The sequence below is a fragment of the Salvia hispanica genome, chromosome 3 (genome assembly GCF_023119035.1).
Source record: "Salvia hispanica cultivar TCC Black 2014 chromosome 3, UniMelb_Shisp_WGS_1.0, whole genome shotgun sequence".
Taxonomy (NCBI): Eukaryota; Viridiplantae; Streptophyta; class Magnoliopsida; order Lamiales; family Lamiaceae; genus Salvia; species Salvia hispanica.
The window spans coordinates 10,001,733-10,020,740 of record NC_062967.1 but is presented as its reverse complement, the minus strand read 5'-3'; the positions used below and the strand labels follow the sequence as shown (position 1 = coordinate 10,020,740).

General features: G+C 34.6%; 2 protein-coding genes across 2 annotated transcripts; both read left to right on the top strand.

Moving 5' to 3' along the window:
• The first annotated feature begins 3,019 nt into the window (after positions 1 to 3,019).
• Positions 3,020 to 10,579, top strand: LOC125216971 (serine/threonine-protein kinase TOUSLED-like). Its single transcript, XM_048118774.1, has 15 exons — positions 3,020 to 3,363; positions 3,714 to 4,616; positions 4,774 to 4,854; positions 4,991 to 5,035; positions 5,293 to 5,405; positions 5,660 to 5,726; positions 6,039 to 6,105; positions 6,704 to 6,801; positions 6,879 to 7,058; positions 7,212 to 7,422; positions 7,637 to 7,901; positions 8,091 to 8,145; positions 8,222 to 8,383; positions 8,550 to 9,742; positions 10,175 to 10,579. Exons 1-14 carry the CDS (start codon positions 3,034 to 3,036, stop codon positions 8,643 to 8,645), a joined length of 2,673 nt encoding a protein of 890 aa, XP_047974731.1. The 5' UTR covers positions 3,020 to 3,033; the 3' UTR covers positions 8,646 to 9,742; positions 10,175 to 10,579.
• Positions 10,580 to 11,515: 936 nt separating this feature from the next.
• Positions 11,516 to 12,986, top strand: LOC125211261 (putative F-box protein At3g16210). Its single transcript, XM_048110988.1, has 3 exons — positions 11,516 to 11,579; positions 11,869 to 12,697; positions 12,787 to 12,986. The coding sequence occupies exons 2-3, from the start codon at positions 11,891 to 11,893 to the stop codon at positions 12,823 to 12,825; spliced, it is 846 nt and encodes a 281-aa protein (XP_047966945.1). The 5' UTR covers positions 11,516 to 11,579; positions 11,869 to 11,890; the 3' UTR covers positions 12,826 to 12,986.
• Positions 12,987 to 19,008: the final 6,022 nt, after the last annotated feature.

The following is a 19,008-nucleotide window of genomic DNA, read 5'->3' as shown; positions in this document are numbered from 1 at the left end:
TTTGAACACAAAACAAAACATTAAATTAAAGCAATTAAAGAAAACAATAAAAGATCGCAGTTTGAAAGATTTGAGAAACAGATAGTGACATAGGGGCATTTTCGGTGGAAAAATAAGATGAATAGTGAAAAAGTACCACGAATGAGATTACACCTTAGTACAGGGACTATCCACGATATTTTTAAAGTCCAGGAATTATTGGTGTGCAAAACTCAAAGTTCAGGAACTATTATATTTGCGTAGTTCACTCTTATTTATAAAATTAATCTCAATTATTTTTTATTTATTAAATTTACCCCAACTCTCTTTTATATAGTACTTCAAATTCCCAGCAGTTTTATTATAAAAAAAAATTATCCTATAATTTACCAGCTGTTGAATAAAACAAACTTTATATAGCTCAGTCATTTTTTTTCAGACGCTTTCTTTATGTGGGTTTCCTCATTTCTCTCTAGATTTTCTATCTCCTTCATCTCGGGAAAGCGACCACATTTCCAACGCCAACACCACTTTCCCGGGCATTTGACGTGTGGGTCGGGTTTCATATCGATATTAATACGGATATGGGTATGGTTCGGCCAACAGAGTTTGGGTTTAGGATAAAATATGGACGAGAATTGTTTATTCTACTTTATTTCTTCATTTAATAGGAAATTTCTAAAATTAGAAAGCAGCAAATTTAAAAAGAAATTATTGAAAAAATCATTAATTTTTTGTCGAAGGTCGTCTAGAAAATTTAAAAATCAGTCGCAATATTATGAATATTAACATTTTATATTTTTATTCATGACAAAATATTTTGATTTCCTGCTTGTAATATGTTGTTGATTTCACACATACGTGTTTCAAATTGGTTATTAATTGAGTTAATTGGTAACTGTATTAAGAAAATGATATAATTGACGGATAGTTTCGTCCTCGTATAAATTTTCAATTGTCACATTAGATACAATGGAAAATTGCCAGAAAACCATAAAATTTAATCAAATTTTGGTCAATTATGCAACTTTAAAAAACAACCAATTATATCATAACTTTGATATTCTCTCAATTGTCCTGTGTATTTGTATTTGGATGAAATTCTATATGACGTAAAAGCCGAAACCAAGATTTTCTTTCCCTAATTTGTACATTATATTAGTAGTATAATATTTCTCACAAAAGTCAATGATTGTTGTATGAAAAAAATACTCCCTCCGTCCCATTGAAGATGACCCACTTTCCTTTTTAGTTTGTCCCAACCAAGATGACTCATTACTTAAAATGGAAACACTTTTATCTCTACTTTATTCCCTCTCTCTTACTTTACTCTCTCCTCTCTACACACAAAATAAAGTTGCATAAAATCCCGTGCCGCCCAAGAAAGGGATCATCTTTCTTGGGACGGAGGGAGTAGAATATAATAATCTTAGGCCAAAGTATGTTAGTTTCCAATTATACAATGGAAAAAAAAGTCTAAATTATGATACGATTATATAATTTATAACATTAAAATTGATCAGAATTCGACTAAACTTCATGATTTTTTTTAAATAATTAGACATCGTGGAAAATTAAAGAAAAACATTAAAATTCATAATTTTTATGTCCAATTTCTCAATAGTAATATGATATTAATAATTAACAATATACATCTATACATATATAAAAGATGAATTTTTGAAATTTACGTGAATGATTTTAACTCATAAAATAATAAAATTAAGAATGAAAAATGTAATAAATTTTGTAAAGCCAAACTTCTCTTTATTTATTAAAAATATACTATTAAATTCTTTTCACTTAGTATGCTAATTATGTCTTTTTATGAACTTAAAAATGTCCACTCTATCCAGTGACTAATCGAAATGCGACGATAGAGAATAGGTGAAAGTGACAACACAATGGAAGTTGAGAAACTTTGATGGAGAGTCAGATGATTGATTTAATTATTTACAAAAGTTAGTGAAAGTTAACCTAATTATTTTAATTCAGGGAATAACTTAGACTAGCCCCACAGGCCATAAACGGCTAAACCTAATTAAATAAAATACTCTAAACAATAAATCGGATATTTGGCTATTATTCGATACAAGACTTTATCTTAAATTCTATTATCCGATCTCATACCCAATCCCATAAAACTAAATATCGGATATTCAATACCTGATGGGTATCGGGTCGGGTATGAGTAAACCCAATACCCGATATCCATATTCTCACCCCTACTACTAATAGCATACTGGGGGAGTATTATTTTCCTTACTATTTTAAATGGAATATTTTCACCAACATGTTCGTTCAGTGCATGGAAAGAAGGATAAAAAAGAATAAATACAAAATAATATAATCTGAATTAAGTAAAGAATATAAAAGGTAAGATATAGGATGACATGAAATGGGGTTTTCTTAATTTTCAAAATTTTAAATCATAGACTCCATATTGTTGATATTTGATGAACTGCACAACATTATTAAAGTGAGTTTCGATAGACAGAAAAATAAATTATTTCCTAAGTTTAGACTTGCACCGTCACATGTAATATCGATATGGAAATTATACTTAATTCATAGTGGCCCAATTTATCTGGTAAAAAATGGATCCTAATTTGGGCCGAAAGAAAAAAAAATATTTGCCAATTTGGTATGGTGCGATTTTGGACCAATGAATAAATATAGCTTCATCGTTGAAAGTTAATACTATATCTATAAATTCGAGTAGATTCCAAATACAGTAGTATAATTTTAAATATTTACTAATTTAAGTTATTTTTTTATTATTATATATGCACTCTGAAAAAAGTATTGCGGCATTAATTATTTCCAGTTTATTTATTTGACATCTAAAAAATAGCAGAAAGAGAAAACAAAACAAAACGTCATTGGGCATTTGGGCTGAGCTTATATTTACACACATGTTATTGAATGATATATTGAAAATAGTTAATTACAATTATACCCCGTTTCCCGCGTTCCCACCCCTTCTTAGTTTTGCATTCTCTCAATCCATATTTCGCTTACAAAAAAAATAAAAATAAATAACCCCTGAAATCGATGGAGCATATAGAAAATGAGATTTCATTGAGGGATTTGTATCGCGCTGGTTACAAGATGGCAGTGGAGCAAAAGGACGGGGAGATTACGGTTAAAGCCATCAAGGTGAAGGAAATGGTGATAGAATTACTGCGTGCGTTTGTGTATGACGATGAAGTAGAGACTTCGGAAATAGTGAAGGATAGGCTGACCGCGCTTATGGATTTCAAGTTCAAGAAGGCGATTGATGATTCGGAGCCAGATGCGATCACCGTCGCGGTGCCGGAGGAATTTAAATGCCCACTCTCCGGGAGACTCATGCGGAAAGCCGTCCTCCTTCCATCAGGAGTGGTTCGATCTTCTTTACTTTCCTCTTTCTATGTTAAATTACATAATTATTTATGTTTGCGCATCTGTTTTGATTGGAATTGTGATGTTTCGCGATGATTTTTTCAACATGATTCGGGAATTGTTTTTGTGTGACGTTTGTTGCTAAGTTGCCCTTATTGAAATTGTGATATTTCGCGGTGTATTTTCAACATGACTCAGTTTGAATTGTGTTTGTGTGCCTTTTGTTGCTAAGTTGCCCTTGTTGAAATTGTGATGTTTCGCGGTGGATTTTCAACATAATTCGGTTTGAATTGTGTTTGTGTGATGTTTGGGTTTTTTTTTTTTTTTTTTATGGATACTCAACTTGGCAGACATATGACGATCACTGCATTGCAACAAGATGGAGTATGACTGGAAAGTTTACCTGCCCTATCACAAAGAAAGAACTCTCAGGTTCTGCTGTCATACCAAACTACAGAATCAGACAAATGATACGGAGCTGGTATTTCATACATGAAATCAGTATAACAGAACTTAGTGTAACAGAACGTAATCCTAGCCTCACGGACTTTTTAAAATGTATGGAGAAGCATAAATGTAACCTCGTCGAAAAGCTCATGGCTGAACTCCCTAATTCGAGTCCAGAGCTCCAAGAGGTCAGAATTAACTGGATCATGAACATATGCTTCCATGACAGCCAGGTTATGATACGCATTGCACATACGCCTGATAAGAAGATTCTTATTGCTCATGCCACTGAGCAAGGGAAGAAACTGATGCGGCCTATAAACGAACCTGCTAAAAAGGCAATTGTCGCCATGCGCTCACTCATTAGTCTTTTGGCGCAAGGGAACGATTTGGAAATGGTAGAGGCCGTCACTGGGATATACTCCTGCTTAGGGTTAAGCAAATATGACTTTAAAGGGAAAGCGATAGATGAAGGCCTTATCAAATTGGTCTTGCAAAAGATCAGGGATAAAATACTTCGGAACCATATGTTGGAGATTCTCGCGTATCTTTCAACCGACGCAAGGGCGATTTCGACGTTGGTCAGGTACGATGCAATCCAGTGCTTGCTCGAGATCATAAGGGAGAGTCCTGGTCAGCCCTATGAGGAGAACTGCGCAGTCATCTTGCAATCGATCTGCTGCACTTATCCGTGCATGATGAGGGAGATAATAGAAGAGGAGAGTGAGCATCAGACGCTATCTCGACTCGTGCAAGAAGGCACTTCAAGGGCCAAGAGGAAGGCCAGTAGCATTCTGGCGATGATGGTTAGTTTGTGATCACCACTGTCTTTGAGATTGGATTTGATAGTTGTTACTCATTACAATGGAAAGTGTTTTACTGTGAGGAAAAGTTTATTATATTAGTTATATATGTGAGTGATCTAATTAATGAAGATGAGTTCTTGTTTCACTATGTGCAAAGGTTTCAGCAATGGAGGAAGAACTGAAAAAATCACGTGATGAGGTCTCTTATTCCCGGATTAAATGTGAACGACTCGAAAAGGTTGTTGGCGGTTTCTCTTTTTTATTTGTGCTTCAGTCGAAATAATGGTTGTTATACTCGTTAAGTGAAGTTTGTCCTTAAAGGTAGAATCCCATCTTAAGTTCTTTACAACAATGTTTTTTCCTTACTCAAACAGGAGCTCAAGCATACCAGAGATTATGAACAACATATGAATCCAAAGGTATGCCTTCTCTAACCTGCACAGATTTGGCTTGTGATTCTCATAATTATTGTGTATTATTTCTTGTTTTACTCTAAGGCAGTCTCATTTTATGTTTATATTTTGAAAAAACAGAGATTGAATTGCACCATATAACATTTTAACGTGTAAGGCCTGATTGTGATTCTGATTTGCCTGATATGTGGATTTAGCTCCTCAAAGATGTTGGATCAATGTTCTAGGCAAGTAGTTATTTTCTTTTGTTTTTTTCAATGCAGGGAATGAAAGTAATATCTGATTTACTGATGTCCGTATCAAAAGCTGAAAGACAAGAGGCAAGGATGATAGTACGCCAGGATATACTCAGACTTGGCAACATTGGAGTGGTCAGGTATTTGGAAATAGATCTGGGGTTTTCAGAGGGTTATAATGAACTACGTAGAAACTAGAGATATTTGCTTCCAGTTGTAAAATATTAACGATTTTAATGCCTGAAATGAATTATAAAGATATAGAAATCTATCTAAATTCAGGAAAAGCTCTTGATTGATTTTAATTGTCTTATTTGTACTTATTATTGCCATAAAAAAGAATTACTATTTTCTGATGTTATTTATTTCCTCTCATTTTCTATGAACTTAAAAGAGCTGACACGATCTTATCTGAAACGTGGGAGGATGGACAAGCCATGGAAGATATCAATGCTCACCTTGTATGATCTTCCATGCTTTAACTAATTTGTTGAATAGTTACTGTTTCTTATTTGTGTAAATTTTACTAGCATGAAAATAAAATATAACTTATCGCCATATGCTGCATGATTCTTAAATGCCATATGAGCTCATTATGTCCAAAAGTTCTTATGGTTTAATTTGCAAGTCTTCAAATGTCGCCTCGCCTCTTAGGGAGTGTTTGATTCACCCCACGGTGTTTCCAGTGAATGTTTGGCTCCATTTACATAACATAATTTTCTCATACTCATCCTGTAAATATTTTGCTTTGTTTAATTGGGGTTTTATGGCAGAGGAGTTTGTTGGAAGTGAAGGAGGGAATTGAAAGACACAGAAAATCTCTGAAGAAAAGGCCACGTGGTAAATATTTTCATCAAATCTTGTGCTGCTCTACTTATGGATTGTCTCAGTGTACTTTCTGTAATTGGCGAGATTTTGAGATGATCTTTATAGATATGCTCTTCTAAAAGGATTTCAAAAGACAACAAAAGTTGATATGATAAAGATGGTAATGATACTGGATTTAGGTTGGAAGAAGGATCTACTTTTTCCCATTTTGATGGCATTTAGAAAAAATCTTGTTAGTGGTCTGCTAAATTGTATTTCGAAAGTGAGAAAAGCCCTGCTTCCTCACTGTGTTGTTGGTCTTAGGGAAGGAACTTCAAACATTCTTATGCCTGTATTATTTGTCAGCTATAGAGATGTCAAACATCCTAAATCCTACTTATGCTGTTTGTGAGCAAATTTTGTATTTGTTCTTTTAGTGCTACAAGGATGTTATAGCACCGGAAGTGAACAAGTACAGTTTGTAATTCTACTGTTACTTTGCCTATATATCATATAGATATACGGCACAACAGCTTTTGTATTTTTATTTTTTTCGTCTTATTGTCTCAAAGTTTTCTTTGATTCTTTTCCCTAGTATAATGAAAACTATTTTATGTTTTGTCTTGTCCAGACAAGGGTGAGGTAGCTGATGCAGATGGCAGGGTTCAGGAAGAAGATATTCTCATGCAGGATGAAATTTTCGAGTCTCGCCTAGCCAGCATCAAACGGGTAAGCGTGTTTCCTTTTTTAGTTCTTCCCTTTGTTTTTCTTAATAATTTCTTAATTTGCACCCACACTATCTTTAGGAGGAGGAAGCTGTACTGCATGAAAGAGAGCGTCATGAATTGGAAAAGGGAAGATTAATACGTGAAATGAAACGTATAAGGGATGAGGATGACTCTCGTTTCAACAATTTTCAGATATTGAATGGCCGTTATGCTCTGTTAAACCTCTTGGGCAAAGGAGGATTTAGTGAAGTTTATAAGGTCAGGGCTATCTTTGTATGCTTAATATCTTGTCGAACTTCTAAAATCCCAGTACATACATATTTATAATGTAAAACTATGAACTTATATTTCGCTCTTTATTTCTAGAATGAAGATAACAATCTTATACTGTTCGGTAAATTATGTATGCAGGCTTTTGACTTGGTGGAATATAGATACGTTGCCTGTAAGCTACATGGTTTGAGTGCTCAGTGGAGTGAAGAGAAGAAGCAAAGCTATATACAGCATGCAATCAGGAAATATAATATTCTCAAAACTTTGGTCCACCGTCACATAGTTCGGCTTTGGGACATCTTTGAGATTGATCACAGCACATTCTGCACTGTCTTGGAGTATTGCAGTGGTATGACTAATTATATTCCAGCTATATCATCAGACATCATTTGAACATCTTTTCCTGGAGACGGGATGATTATAGGAGGGACATTATTAGCCCAAGGATATGTGTATTATGCAATACATCATTCAATACCTTTATTATGATTGGCACTTTATGCAAGTACAAGCTACTTACCTTTAAAGTGATGGTAACTTTCAGTTTTCTCTCTCCTTTCCAGGCAAGGATCTCGATGCTGTTCTTAAAGCAACACCTGTACTCCCAGAAAGAGAAGCTAGGATTATCCTAGTCCAGATCTTTCAGTGCCTTGTTTACCTGAATAAAAGATCAGTGAAGATTATTCATTACGATTTGAAACCTGGAAATGTTCTATTTGATGAATTTGGCATTGCTAAAGTCACAGATTTCGGTCTTAGCAAGATTGTGGAGGACAATGTTGGATCCCAAGGCGTGGAAATTACGTCCCATGGCGCTGGTACATATTGGTGAGTTCTATTTTAAACGCATACAATTTCAGCATTTTCATTTCGGCTTCAGGTGCCATTGTCAATTGATGTAGCCAAATATCTTGATTTCTTGACTCTCTATCTGTAGTTTCTACACTATCCTATGATATACATTTATTTTTCTATTTTGCACAATTTCCTTTTCTGAAATAAATATCTCCGTTCCAGGTATCTGCCCCCAGAATGTTTTGAGCTAAACAGGATACCTCTCATTTCCTCGAAGGTCAGTAATTTTAGATGACGTTTTCTTCTTGTACCTTTCGTATAAAACCAATCATGCAAATGGGTTTATTGTACAGGTTGATGTTTGGTCTCTGGGTGTCTTATTGTACCAAATGCTGTTTGGCAGAAGGCCTTTTGGGCACGACAAAAGTCAAGAGAGAATTCTTTGTGAAGATACAATTATCCAACCTCCTAAAGTTGAGTTCCCTTCAAGACCATCTGTATCTAATGAGGCAAAGGTAATTCTTGCACGTCCGAGCTCAGTGCTGCATGTGTCGAATCTCTTTCTTCTGCTCTTCTTATATATTGCTCTAATGAAATTGCACAATAAACACACAAACGAGAGAATCTATACTTGTTCTTGATTCTTGGTGACTTGAAACATTACGTCTATTGCTGCTGCAGGATTTTATTTGCCGTTGCCTAACATACAATCAAGCCGAGCGACCTGATGTTTTAGCTATTGCTCAGGATCCATACGTGATCTATACGAAGAAATGACGACTGTGCGGCTTGGAGGTACAGCTGCAGATGAGAGAATGTACGTCTGTGGGAAGAAGTCATTCAATTTTTGAGGAGATGAAAACTTGGAAACTTTGTACATTGGTAAAAAGTCTGTTGCAATTGGGCTCTAAACAAAATTATCTTTTGATCCTTTTTGACCTTCGAAAAATAGATTTTTCTCCAACAATACTCCCATTAAACAAATTTTAAAACTACTTCATAGATTGTTTCATAGATTGTAAGGGTAGTTAATTCATTTTTTAAGAATTACTCTCTGTCGCTGAAAAGTTTAATCCGTCCCTGAAAAGTAGGGATGTCAATCGGGCAACATGAATAATTTTGTTTTTACGTGGTGAGTTGTAAGAATTGACATACGTATTTTTTCATGTCCTGAAAAAATAGGAAAAATAGTATTTTGTGCTTTTAAAACTATTTATTAAATATGCCACCGATATTTTATACCCCAGCTATATCACCATTGTCTCGCCATAATTGAATTATATTCCTTATTTTGTCATCTCATTATAATTGAATCATTTATAGAAATATCAAGATAAGGTTTTGTATCTATGCATTTCTATTTGTTTGGTAACAAAGATACTTCTATCTCATGGCCCGCATTAACACACCAAGCCCATCTAGGCCCGACGAAAAACAACTATTTTACTCTTTTATGTATCTCACCAAATTGGTGAGATAAGGCACTGTTCAACCATGTTTTCCACGCTGCCCTTCTTCATTCTCTCGCCTAGTAACCTTCCCCATTCCATTTCTACCACCGCCCCTCATATTATCACCCATGGCAACTCTCTACATGAAGGCGGTGGGCCTTCCGACGGTGCACCGCCAGCTCGATCTATAACCCTGCAATTTCGCCTCTCTCCTTCGATGCGTGAGATGGCGTGTGCGGCTGGAATTGGTTGTCTCCGGCGGTAGTGAGGGCGTATCTCAACGGTCGCCGTCGTAACCTTACCGCCGTCGCACCATCCCTTCCCACCGTCGAGTTTTGAGGCAGCGATGTTGCAATTCCAAATCTGCCTGAGCCTTTTCATCTCTGTGTTGTGTCCTTCGCCAGAGGCAGTGAATAGCAACAGGTATGGCTCCTCATTTGTGCTCTATTTTCTTCCAGAACCGAGCATCTACATCTAAATTCTTGACGCGATGAACTATTTATCAATTGTTGTAAGCTTCTTCATACTTGTTTCTTATTGTCAGTTTCGAATTTGGTATTTTTTTTTAATTGATTGCTGCTCAATGGAAGATTTTGAGATTTTTGGCTTTGATGCGAATTAAATTCAAGCTACTCAAGATATTTAGCTAAATGGACTTTGGGATTCAATCTGTTGAAGCAGTTCTTATGCGATGAAGAATGCTAGAATCAGTTTATTGCTAGGGTCAAAATCCTAACTTCATTCGTTAAGCACATCACATATTCATATGTTTTGGGTGAAAAATGGTAGATTATATGCAGAATGAGATTTATAATAGACATTGAATTCGGACTAATAGATTTGTTAAAATGGCAGCATGGGAGGATGCTAACACCTGGTTTGAAGCAAGAAAAGGAAATGTTGCGGCTTCAAGCAGAGCAACGAGCATCGATGGAGGCGGTCACTTGCACAGAAAGAAGATGGTTTGAGGAGCGAGAAGGAGAGAAAGAAAGAAGATGGACTGATGCTGCTAAGGATGACATGATCCTATGGCAAAGGTTGAAACTGAGGCTTCAAAACAGAATGTTTGAGCTGGGATAAAACACAGAATCTATCCTAGCTTCCATGATTTGTAGCATCACTTGATTTTGTGTCTGTCCTTTGTTCTTTTCATGCGATTGTTACATGGATATTTTGGAATGTCAAAATATGGGGAAAGGATTATTAAAGATGTATCATCTTGCCGCAAAAAAAATTCAAATTGTTGAATTGATTAAGACATATGCATATTTTTAAGAACAAGGGCAATGATGTCTTTTCAGTTTTATCTATGACATAATCTCAATTACTATTTTATCTATCAAACAACCATTAAAAAATCTTTATCTTATCGTAATCTTGATTCCGGCCCTCATTTCTTATCACGAGTTACATAACTTACTATATCCCGCCTGTGTTATCAAACGTGCCCTTAATATAATACTCCCTCCGTCCTCCATTAGGAGTCACAGTTTGACCGGGCACGGGTTTTAAAAAATGTAAAGAAAAGTTGGTTGAAAAAGTTAGTGGAATGTGGGACCCACTTTTTTATATTGATTTTATAATAAAATGTGAGTGAAGTGAGTTGGTGGGATGTGGGGCCTACTACCACTTATGGTAAAAAAGAAGTGTGACTATTAATTGGGGACGGAACGAAATGGAAAAGTGTGACTCCTAATGGGGGACGGAGGGAGTATGACTTTGTTCTTGGTCATATACTATTAAGTACAATGTCTCTAGTTGTTTATTTAATTTTATTTATCAATTTTAGTCTTTCCGTTTCTTTATTAATTTTCACCTAATTCATTAGATACTCATTTATAAATCTTTACTCTACTGATAACAAAGGAATAAAATAGTCGTATTGGCAATGGCTAGGAATAAAATAATCCTCATTTACAAGTGATGGTCCTTTGGAACGAAAAATAAAGGAGTAGTATTATTTACATGTAAATGTGAAATTATTTAGTGGAATTTGAAGTGTGGATACGTGTTGATATGAATTTGGACACACATACAGTAATAATAAAAAAATGTAATTGAATTAAATATATTAAAATATAATTTTTCCATAAAACTAAGAAAAAGCTAAGGTCTCGAGGACCAAAAGGTAAAATAACAACTCGGCCGCCACTCTATATATATATACCCCATAAGGGAAATTGTATAAGGGTTTCACAGAATATATCTCGGCCGCCGCTCGCTCCCTCTCCCAAATTAAACGTTTCTCTCTTATTGGAAGGTAATCTCTTTTCTCTATCTACTTTTATTTACAGGAATACGGTTGAATATCTGATTTTCAATCAGAGACAGGCGTAATAGAGTATTTGAATTAGGTTTTTGGTTTTTTGGATGTTAGTATTTGTGATCTGTGTTTTTTAAGTTTATCTACTCAGATGCCATTCTCCCAATATCTGTGAATTAGTTCTATAATATGATGAATTCATATCAATTAACTTGATAATAATACAAGATTTGGTTAGTATTAGTAATCTATGCTCATATATTGTTTATTCTTAATGTGATTATAGGTTAGTGATAATCCATCCAAAAATGAGGCAAGAAGATTTGTTCAGATACCTTCCACCAGAAATTTTCATTGATATCATATTGAGACTCTCTCCCGAAATCATTTTAACTTGCAAATGTGTATGCAAAGCATGGCTCGATCTCATTGAGAGTGACGTTTTTCACAAGTCTCATCCCTCCGCCCTAGTTGTCTCAATGCCAGTCGAGGATTCAAATTGGTTCAGTGTTGTCAAATTGGAAGACGAGCACAAGCAGGATGATCTAATTGCTGAATTTAATTTCCCTCAAGCATCAACAATATTAGGTTCTGTCAATGGTTTGCTTTTACTAAAAAATGATGCTAGAGATCTTTATGTATGTAATCCATTCACCTATGAATTTGTTGAGTTTCACGGGCCTCGTAATTCTACGTACGCTGGATGGAAAGAATCTTATGGATTTGGAGCGAGTAAAATGAGCGGACAATATAAGGTTGTCTGTCATGACTATGCATATAAATTTCGTGTATACACTCTTGAAGCGGGGTCTTTGTGGAGAGGAGTTGAAGCCTCCATACCCTTGTTTGATCTAATCTATAGCTCCGTTGGTTCATTTGTTAATGGCAATCTCCATTGGTTGGTATCATATAGGAGAGGAATGCCTTATGTTTGTTGCTTTGATCTCGAGACCGAATGTTTTAGCACTTTCTCCGTGCCTCCTAATAGAAAAAGAATCAAGGAGAAGTTGTGCACTTTAGGGGATTACTTGTGTTTTTATGATGATGAAGGATGTTGTAATGCTACCATCTGGTTGTTGAAGGAATATGAACAAGCGGATAAATGTTGGATCCAGGTATTGAAAATACCTGATTTCAATATACATTATTTTGATCCTATCAAAGTTTACAAAAATGGTGACATGATGATGTTTTGGAAATGGAGGCGCTTTTTATACTACTCCAACAAGAGTGGAAAGGTTAGAGAAATTGATTCGTTACGTGAAATGTGTGATTCGTTTCAACCAGTGTGGTATGCTGATGAATACCAAATCAACTCAATTTGTCTGACTCCAAGTTATCTCCCCCTCAAAAGAGTTTTTTTGGGTATGGAGAATATAATCTCATTTTGAGTTTTAGGCTTTTCTCTCTCTTTCTTACATCATACTGTATTACTTTGTGATTATTTTTGTAAATTACAATTATTGGTTGTAATTTATTTTCTTGTATTTTAGTTATATATGTTAACACTTAAATTATTGTTATATCCATATTCCCATATCATTATTTATATAATTAAATTATAATCAATATTATATATACATAATTTACTACAGTACTTCACAAAAATATTAACACATTCGTGCATCGCAGAGGTGTCCACCAGTTAACATAAAATATGACTATTGACTATTTTTACATGTAACCAAGGGAGGTGAGATCATATTAGATTGAAAATTTGAAAATATGAAATGTGGATTTTATATTGTAAATGAAATATGATGTGAAGTTTATTTTAATAATAATTGATGAAGTGGAATATATTTAACGGCCAAGTTACAGATATAATAATTCTGTTAAAAATGATATAAAACCTACAGTTACAAGGATCAAGTAAGACGAAAATATTGTAAAAGAATCTGTCGAAACAAAAATTTAAAATAGATTCCAAATATTGTATTACTTTAAATATTTACTAATTTAAGTTGTTTATTTTATTGTATATGCATTCTGAAAAAAGTATTGCGGCATTAACTATTTCCAATTTATTTATTTGACATCTAAAAATTTGCAGAAAAAGAAAACAAAACAAAACGTCAGCGGGCAGGGCTTATATTTACACGGAGTAATATGCATGTCACTATATTTTAGTACTATTAGCTATAGAAGAAGCTTTAATATAATACTACTATACTACTACCAAAATTCCTACAACTATAAATAACTTGAAACAATGAGTTTAGTTAGCTACAAAAAGAGTATTTTAAATTTTATCTCAATACTTTCATATAATTTTAAATTTTAATAGTAACTAATTTGATAAAATACTACTCCCTCCATCCCCCAATAATTGTCCACTTTAGTTCCGGCACGAGTTTTAAGAAATGTAAAAGAAAGTGGATTGACAAAGTTAGTGGAATATGAGTCCCACTTTTATATAGTATTAGTTCTATAATAAAATGTTAGTGGAATGTAGGATTTGCTTACTGTTTATGGTAAAAAGTGAAAATGGACAATTAATAGGGGACGGACGAAAATAGCAAAAGTGGACCATTAATGGGACGGAGGGAGTAATTTTTTCATCACCTTTTGCAAGTGTAAAAAGTGACGACCGTTTTAAATTAGTTGGCAGCCTTCTTTAGAATTTTAAATTTAAGTAGTAAAAAAAAGTGTCTCGATTATGATTGGACGGAGGGCAGTATATGTTATATTTTCAATCATGGCTATTTATGTTCAAATTATATGGCTAATTTATATCTTAAATGGGCCTTTGTTACAGTATTTCAACTCAAAGCCCAAATATAAGAATTCAGGAGAATGGATCTGAAGCCCAAATTAAAAGAACTTCTATTTTATTTTTAGAGGGAACATCTTGTATGATCCATGAACTTTGTCAAACTATCATTTTAGGTTCGTGAACTTTAAAAATATCATTTGAGGTCCATCAACTACGAGTTAATATCAATCGAAGTTCCATATAATTCTTTGACTATTTGTATTAGATAATTAAACTTGCATAATTCGATTTAGGAAATGAGGAAGTAAAGGCCAAGAAGCTCTATTTCTATTTGATAGGTCTGAAAACCAAATGTCAATCAAAAAGGGGATATATTTCTATTTGATACAGATTAAAAATAAGAATTACACAAGGCAAGCGCAAGCACAAGCACCATCTATTATACATCACCAATCACGAAAAAAGACAATACATCTACATGGACCAAAAATAATAGAGCTAACGAGTAACGAGACTGAGCAGCTATCGCAGTGACCTCTACCGCTCGACTTTGCATGCCAGAGAAGGTCGTTCTGGAGCCCCGATTCGCCTGCATCATAGCCAAGTGCGGTCCCGACTTCTCCAGTCATCTTGTGAAGTCCTCGAAATGTGGCAGATTCTGGAAGCTTGTGAGAGAGTTCTCCATTAAGGCATCGTGCTATGGACAAGCCACTGGAAATCCCAGGTGTTAGCATGAGCTTAGAAGAAGAGTAAGAAAACATTCTGCAAGTGGAACCTAAATCCAAGCGAGAGAACCTCGATCGTTAGCAACTTGCGGGCGGCCTATGGTTGGTGTCGGTGGTCTGTTAGCATTCAGCTCCGGATTCCAAAGGGAGAGATGATCAATCTCTTTGCATATCATGCTTTCAACGACATGTCGCAGATTAAAAATATATGCATAATACTTAAAGTAGTGTACCTGCATCCATGTGTCTTCTATCTGGCGTTCGGGAGAAGTTTCAGGAGACGAAATTGCGGGTGGTAAAGGATGAATTAGTTTAGGTACAACCACTAAGTCTCTACCCAAGACCAAGATAGCACCGGCATTATTTGCAGTACCTACAGAAATTTGAAAAACAATTATAACCCCAAAAAGAATAAAACAACTGCACAGAGGAAATAAGACTGGCCATAACGTTTGCAGTACGTTAGAACATACCACAGTAGTTTGTTGCTGTGATTAAATGCCCCTGCGCAAATCTTTCAAATCCATCCATCACACACTCATGTGCTCGAACTATTAACTGGAGATCATTGTTATTGCAAAATTCCATAACACGATCAGGCTGAAAAAAAAAACTTTTATTAGCAATAGAACAATTGGATCCTATGATGAACATTGTACCTTTCTATACTAGATAATAAACAAAACACCTTGATGTAAAAACATTGAATACATGGTGACATAAGAAGATCTTCACAAACAGAAAGAAATGAGGAGCTATTAGAGTTAACTTGTAAACACACTATAATCAACTCATCTTGTTCAAGATATTACATACTGATAAGCGAACATAAAAATCTGATTTCATGTGATAAATCTAAACATGACTCAGGTAATGAAGTTGATAGCTCTTGCAACTGCTGTTTGAATTAGATTAGATATAAAAAGGGGGTCCTACTGCAGAACTTAAAACCATTTTCAATTGAGATAGGTCTCTTCAAAGGTAGATTACAAAGTCCACAGAGAGAGAGAGAGAGAGAGAGAAATAATCAACTGTTGCAGGAAACGCACCCCATAGGTTACCAACCCAGGACCTCTAGCATTTGGCCGCAGCCCTTCTACACTGTCATTTTCAGTGGGATCAGACCTACAGGGAAACATCCACATCAGTGCTACAAATTAAGAGATTATAATAATAATCATTAAATATGAGCAAAGGCAATGCACTAACCATAACAAGTCCATAAGAACTATAGATCCCGCTTCCATTGCAATTGGACGTTGAATATTCTCAATCTGTTCTACATGGTTTATCGATCTCCCAATACCACCATGCATACAAAGGATTTTTTTTCTCGATCAGAGCAGCCAGAGGAAGCCAGTTGAACAGTCTGTTTATCCGATGCCATGCCCATATTCCGTCTCTCTCACCCTGTTCAGGAAAACCATTAGAAGGCCCATGGGTTTATCCCATGTAAAGAAACAAGTATCCGAAGCTCTATGATTTACCATATGCTCAATGCACTCGATCCTAAATCCAAACAGTGCATTAATATCTGCAGCTTCATGATTGCCACGAATTAAGTGTATTTGATGGGGATGCTCAACCTATATATTTGTGAAGCCAGTTTGTCAATACGTACTGGATAAACTAAAACTCTGAAAGTTGACAAATTGACCAGTACCTTCATCGCCAGGAGAAGAGTTATAGTTTCCAAACTATGTTGGCCACGATCAACATAATCTCCCAAAAACAGATAATCGATATATCTGATTACATAGTCAGCGACTTAGTATCAGACGGTACCAAAGTTGAACAGATGAAAGATTTGCAAGTGACGTGTTTAGTGGGCATATTTCATGAATTTATGCATTCAGTGCAAAAAAACAAATGTTGCTCTATATATATATATATAGAGTAGTGATATAGGGCAAGTGCCCATTAAGCACATAACTAGAGAACAAATTACAGCCACAAGATCAAGAAAATCAAGGGCTAGATTAGATAATTAAGGATTAATTTTCGCAGTTCATTGTACACACAATTTACTTCAACGCGGGGTATTTATGTAATTTCATAATTAGGGTAAAAAATCAAAATCCCCAAAATTTTACTCTCCCGCTTCGAGTCTTCCGCTGTAAACTACTTCTCTTTCAAAACTTTTCTCACAAAACCCTACATCAACGACGAATCTTCATCTTCACTGCTCATCTCCGGCCATCTACCACAAAACCCTATATCGACGACGAATCTTCATCTTCACCGCTCATCTCCGGCCATCTACCACTGAATCGACGATATCCATCAGCACTTCTATCCACATTGCACCTGATCTGTTTTCCTATTAACTATAATCTAGTTGTTGTGAAGTATTGAATTCATATAATGAAGTAATAAGTTATGATAATGAAGTATCATATTAAACTATCTGTAATCATATTAAATGAGGTAACAGAGTATTCCAAGTGAACTATCTATAGTTGTATATGATACGTTGTAAATTAATTCTGTTGTAAATTAATTCTGTGTTTGTTATGTATAGGTGAAAATTCCTCTACAACTAGGAAAAAAGCAAGTACTTCTCCTCAAATCCCTACTGAAATAGCTACTACAAAAGGTAAAAAATGAAATCATATTTAATGTGTGCTTAATGAATTAAAATAGTATTATTCCAAGTGAACTATCTATGATTGTGGATGATATGTTGTATATTAGTTGTTGTGAAGTATTGAATTCATATAATGAAGTAATAAGTTATACAGTAGGTTTTATTACTAAAATGAAGTAATAAAACATTACAATGAAGTAAATGACTCTAAAAATGAAGTATATGTTTACTGTTTTGTATGAGTTTAGGATTTAGAACTAAAATGAACTGCTGCATTGTTTGCGTATTCAAATGAACTACATATTTTATGTGATGAGGTAATGCACCTGATCTGTTTTCCTATTAACTATAGTCTAGTTGTTGTGAAGTATTGAATTCATATAATGAAGTAATAAGTTATGATAATGAAGTATCATATTAAACTATCTGTAATCATATTAAATGAGGTAACAGAGTATTCCAAGTGAACTATCTATAGTTGTATATGATATGTTGTAAATTTATTCTCTATTCTCATGTATAGGTGAAAATTCCTCTAGAAAGAAGATGAATTCGAGGAAATCCTCTCAAATTACTTAGGCAAGTACTTCATTCACACACTTTATTACTTTATTCATGTTCCCTGTTACAGACTCTAATGAAGTAATAGAACATTATAATGAAGTAACAGACTCTAACTATGAACTACCTATTTACTGTATTGAAGTAATATAAATGCTATGTTTATACAATAGAGTTTATTACTAAAATGAAGTAATATAACATTATAATGAAGTATCAGACTCTAAAAATGAAGTAGTTCTGAAAATTCCTCTGCAACTAGTAAGAATGAAAATTCTGAAATCCTGTGTTTGTTATGTTGTATATTAATTATGTGTTTGTTATGTATAGATAAAAATTCCTTGCAACTAGCAAGAATGCAAGTAGTTCTGAAATCCCTGCATAGATTAAAGCATAGATGAATGAAGTATTGAATTCATATGATTAAGTAAGATCTTGATCATTATCTAATTTTTAATATGGTGTGTACTTTTTATATAGCCAAAGGTTCATCTGTAGGGAAATTCGATGCAGCTAAAGGCCTTAAAAATTCTGTTCTGGAAGGTAAAAAGTGAAGTCTAAGCTATTTTTGTTTTGAAATAATAAATTGACATGGTGTAGTTAACTAGTACTATTAATTGTATTTATTAATGATGATGTTGATGCAGAGGACATGAAATTGAAGGCTATAGAGAAAACCATTACGCCTATTGAGAAGCTTCAAGGTTAAATTCCAAAACTTCCATTATGGTTTGATTTAATACAACATGTAATTTAATTCATTGACTAAAATAGTCCACTTTTTTCAGAAATGATAAATATGAAGCAAGCATGTGGTGTCAGATTTTTGCCCGGGGG

Excerpts from the sequence above, each read along its gene's own strand:
- LOC125216971 (XM_048118774.1), top strand. The coding sequence starts at position 3,034 with ATGGAGCATATAGAAAATGAGATTTCATTGAGGGATTTGTATCGCGCT. Across the intron at positions 5,406-5,659 it reads GGCAACATTGGAGTGGTCAG|AGCTGACACGATCTTATCTG; the intron begins GTATTTGGAAAT and ends TGAACTTAAAAG. Across the intron at positions 6,802-6,878 it reads GCCTAGCCAGCATCAAACGG|GAGGAGGAAGCTGTACTGCA; the intron begins GTAAGCGTGTTT and ends CACTATCTTTAG.
- LOC125211261 (XM_048110988.1), top strand. The coding sequence starts at position 11,891 with ATGAGGCAAGAAGATTTGTTCAGATACCTTCCACCAGAAATTTTCATT. Across the intron at positions 12,698-12,786 it reads CGGATAAATGTTGGATCCAG|GCGCTTTTTATACTACTCCA; the intron begins GTATTGAAAATA and ends TTGGAAATGGAG.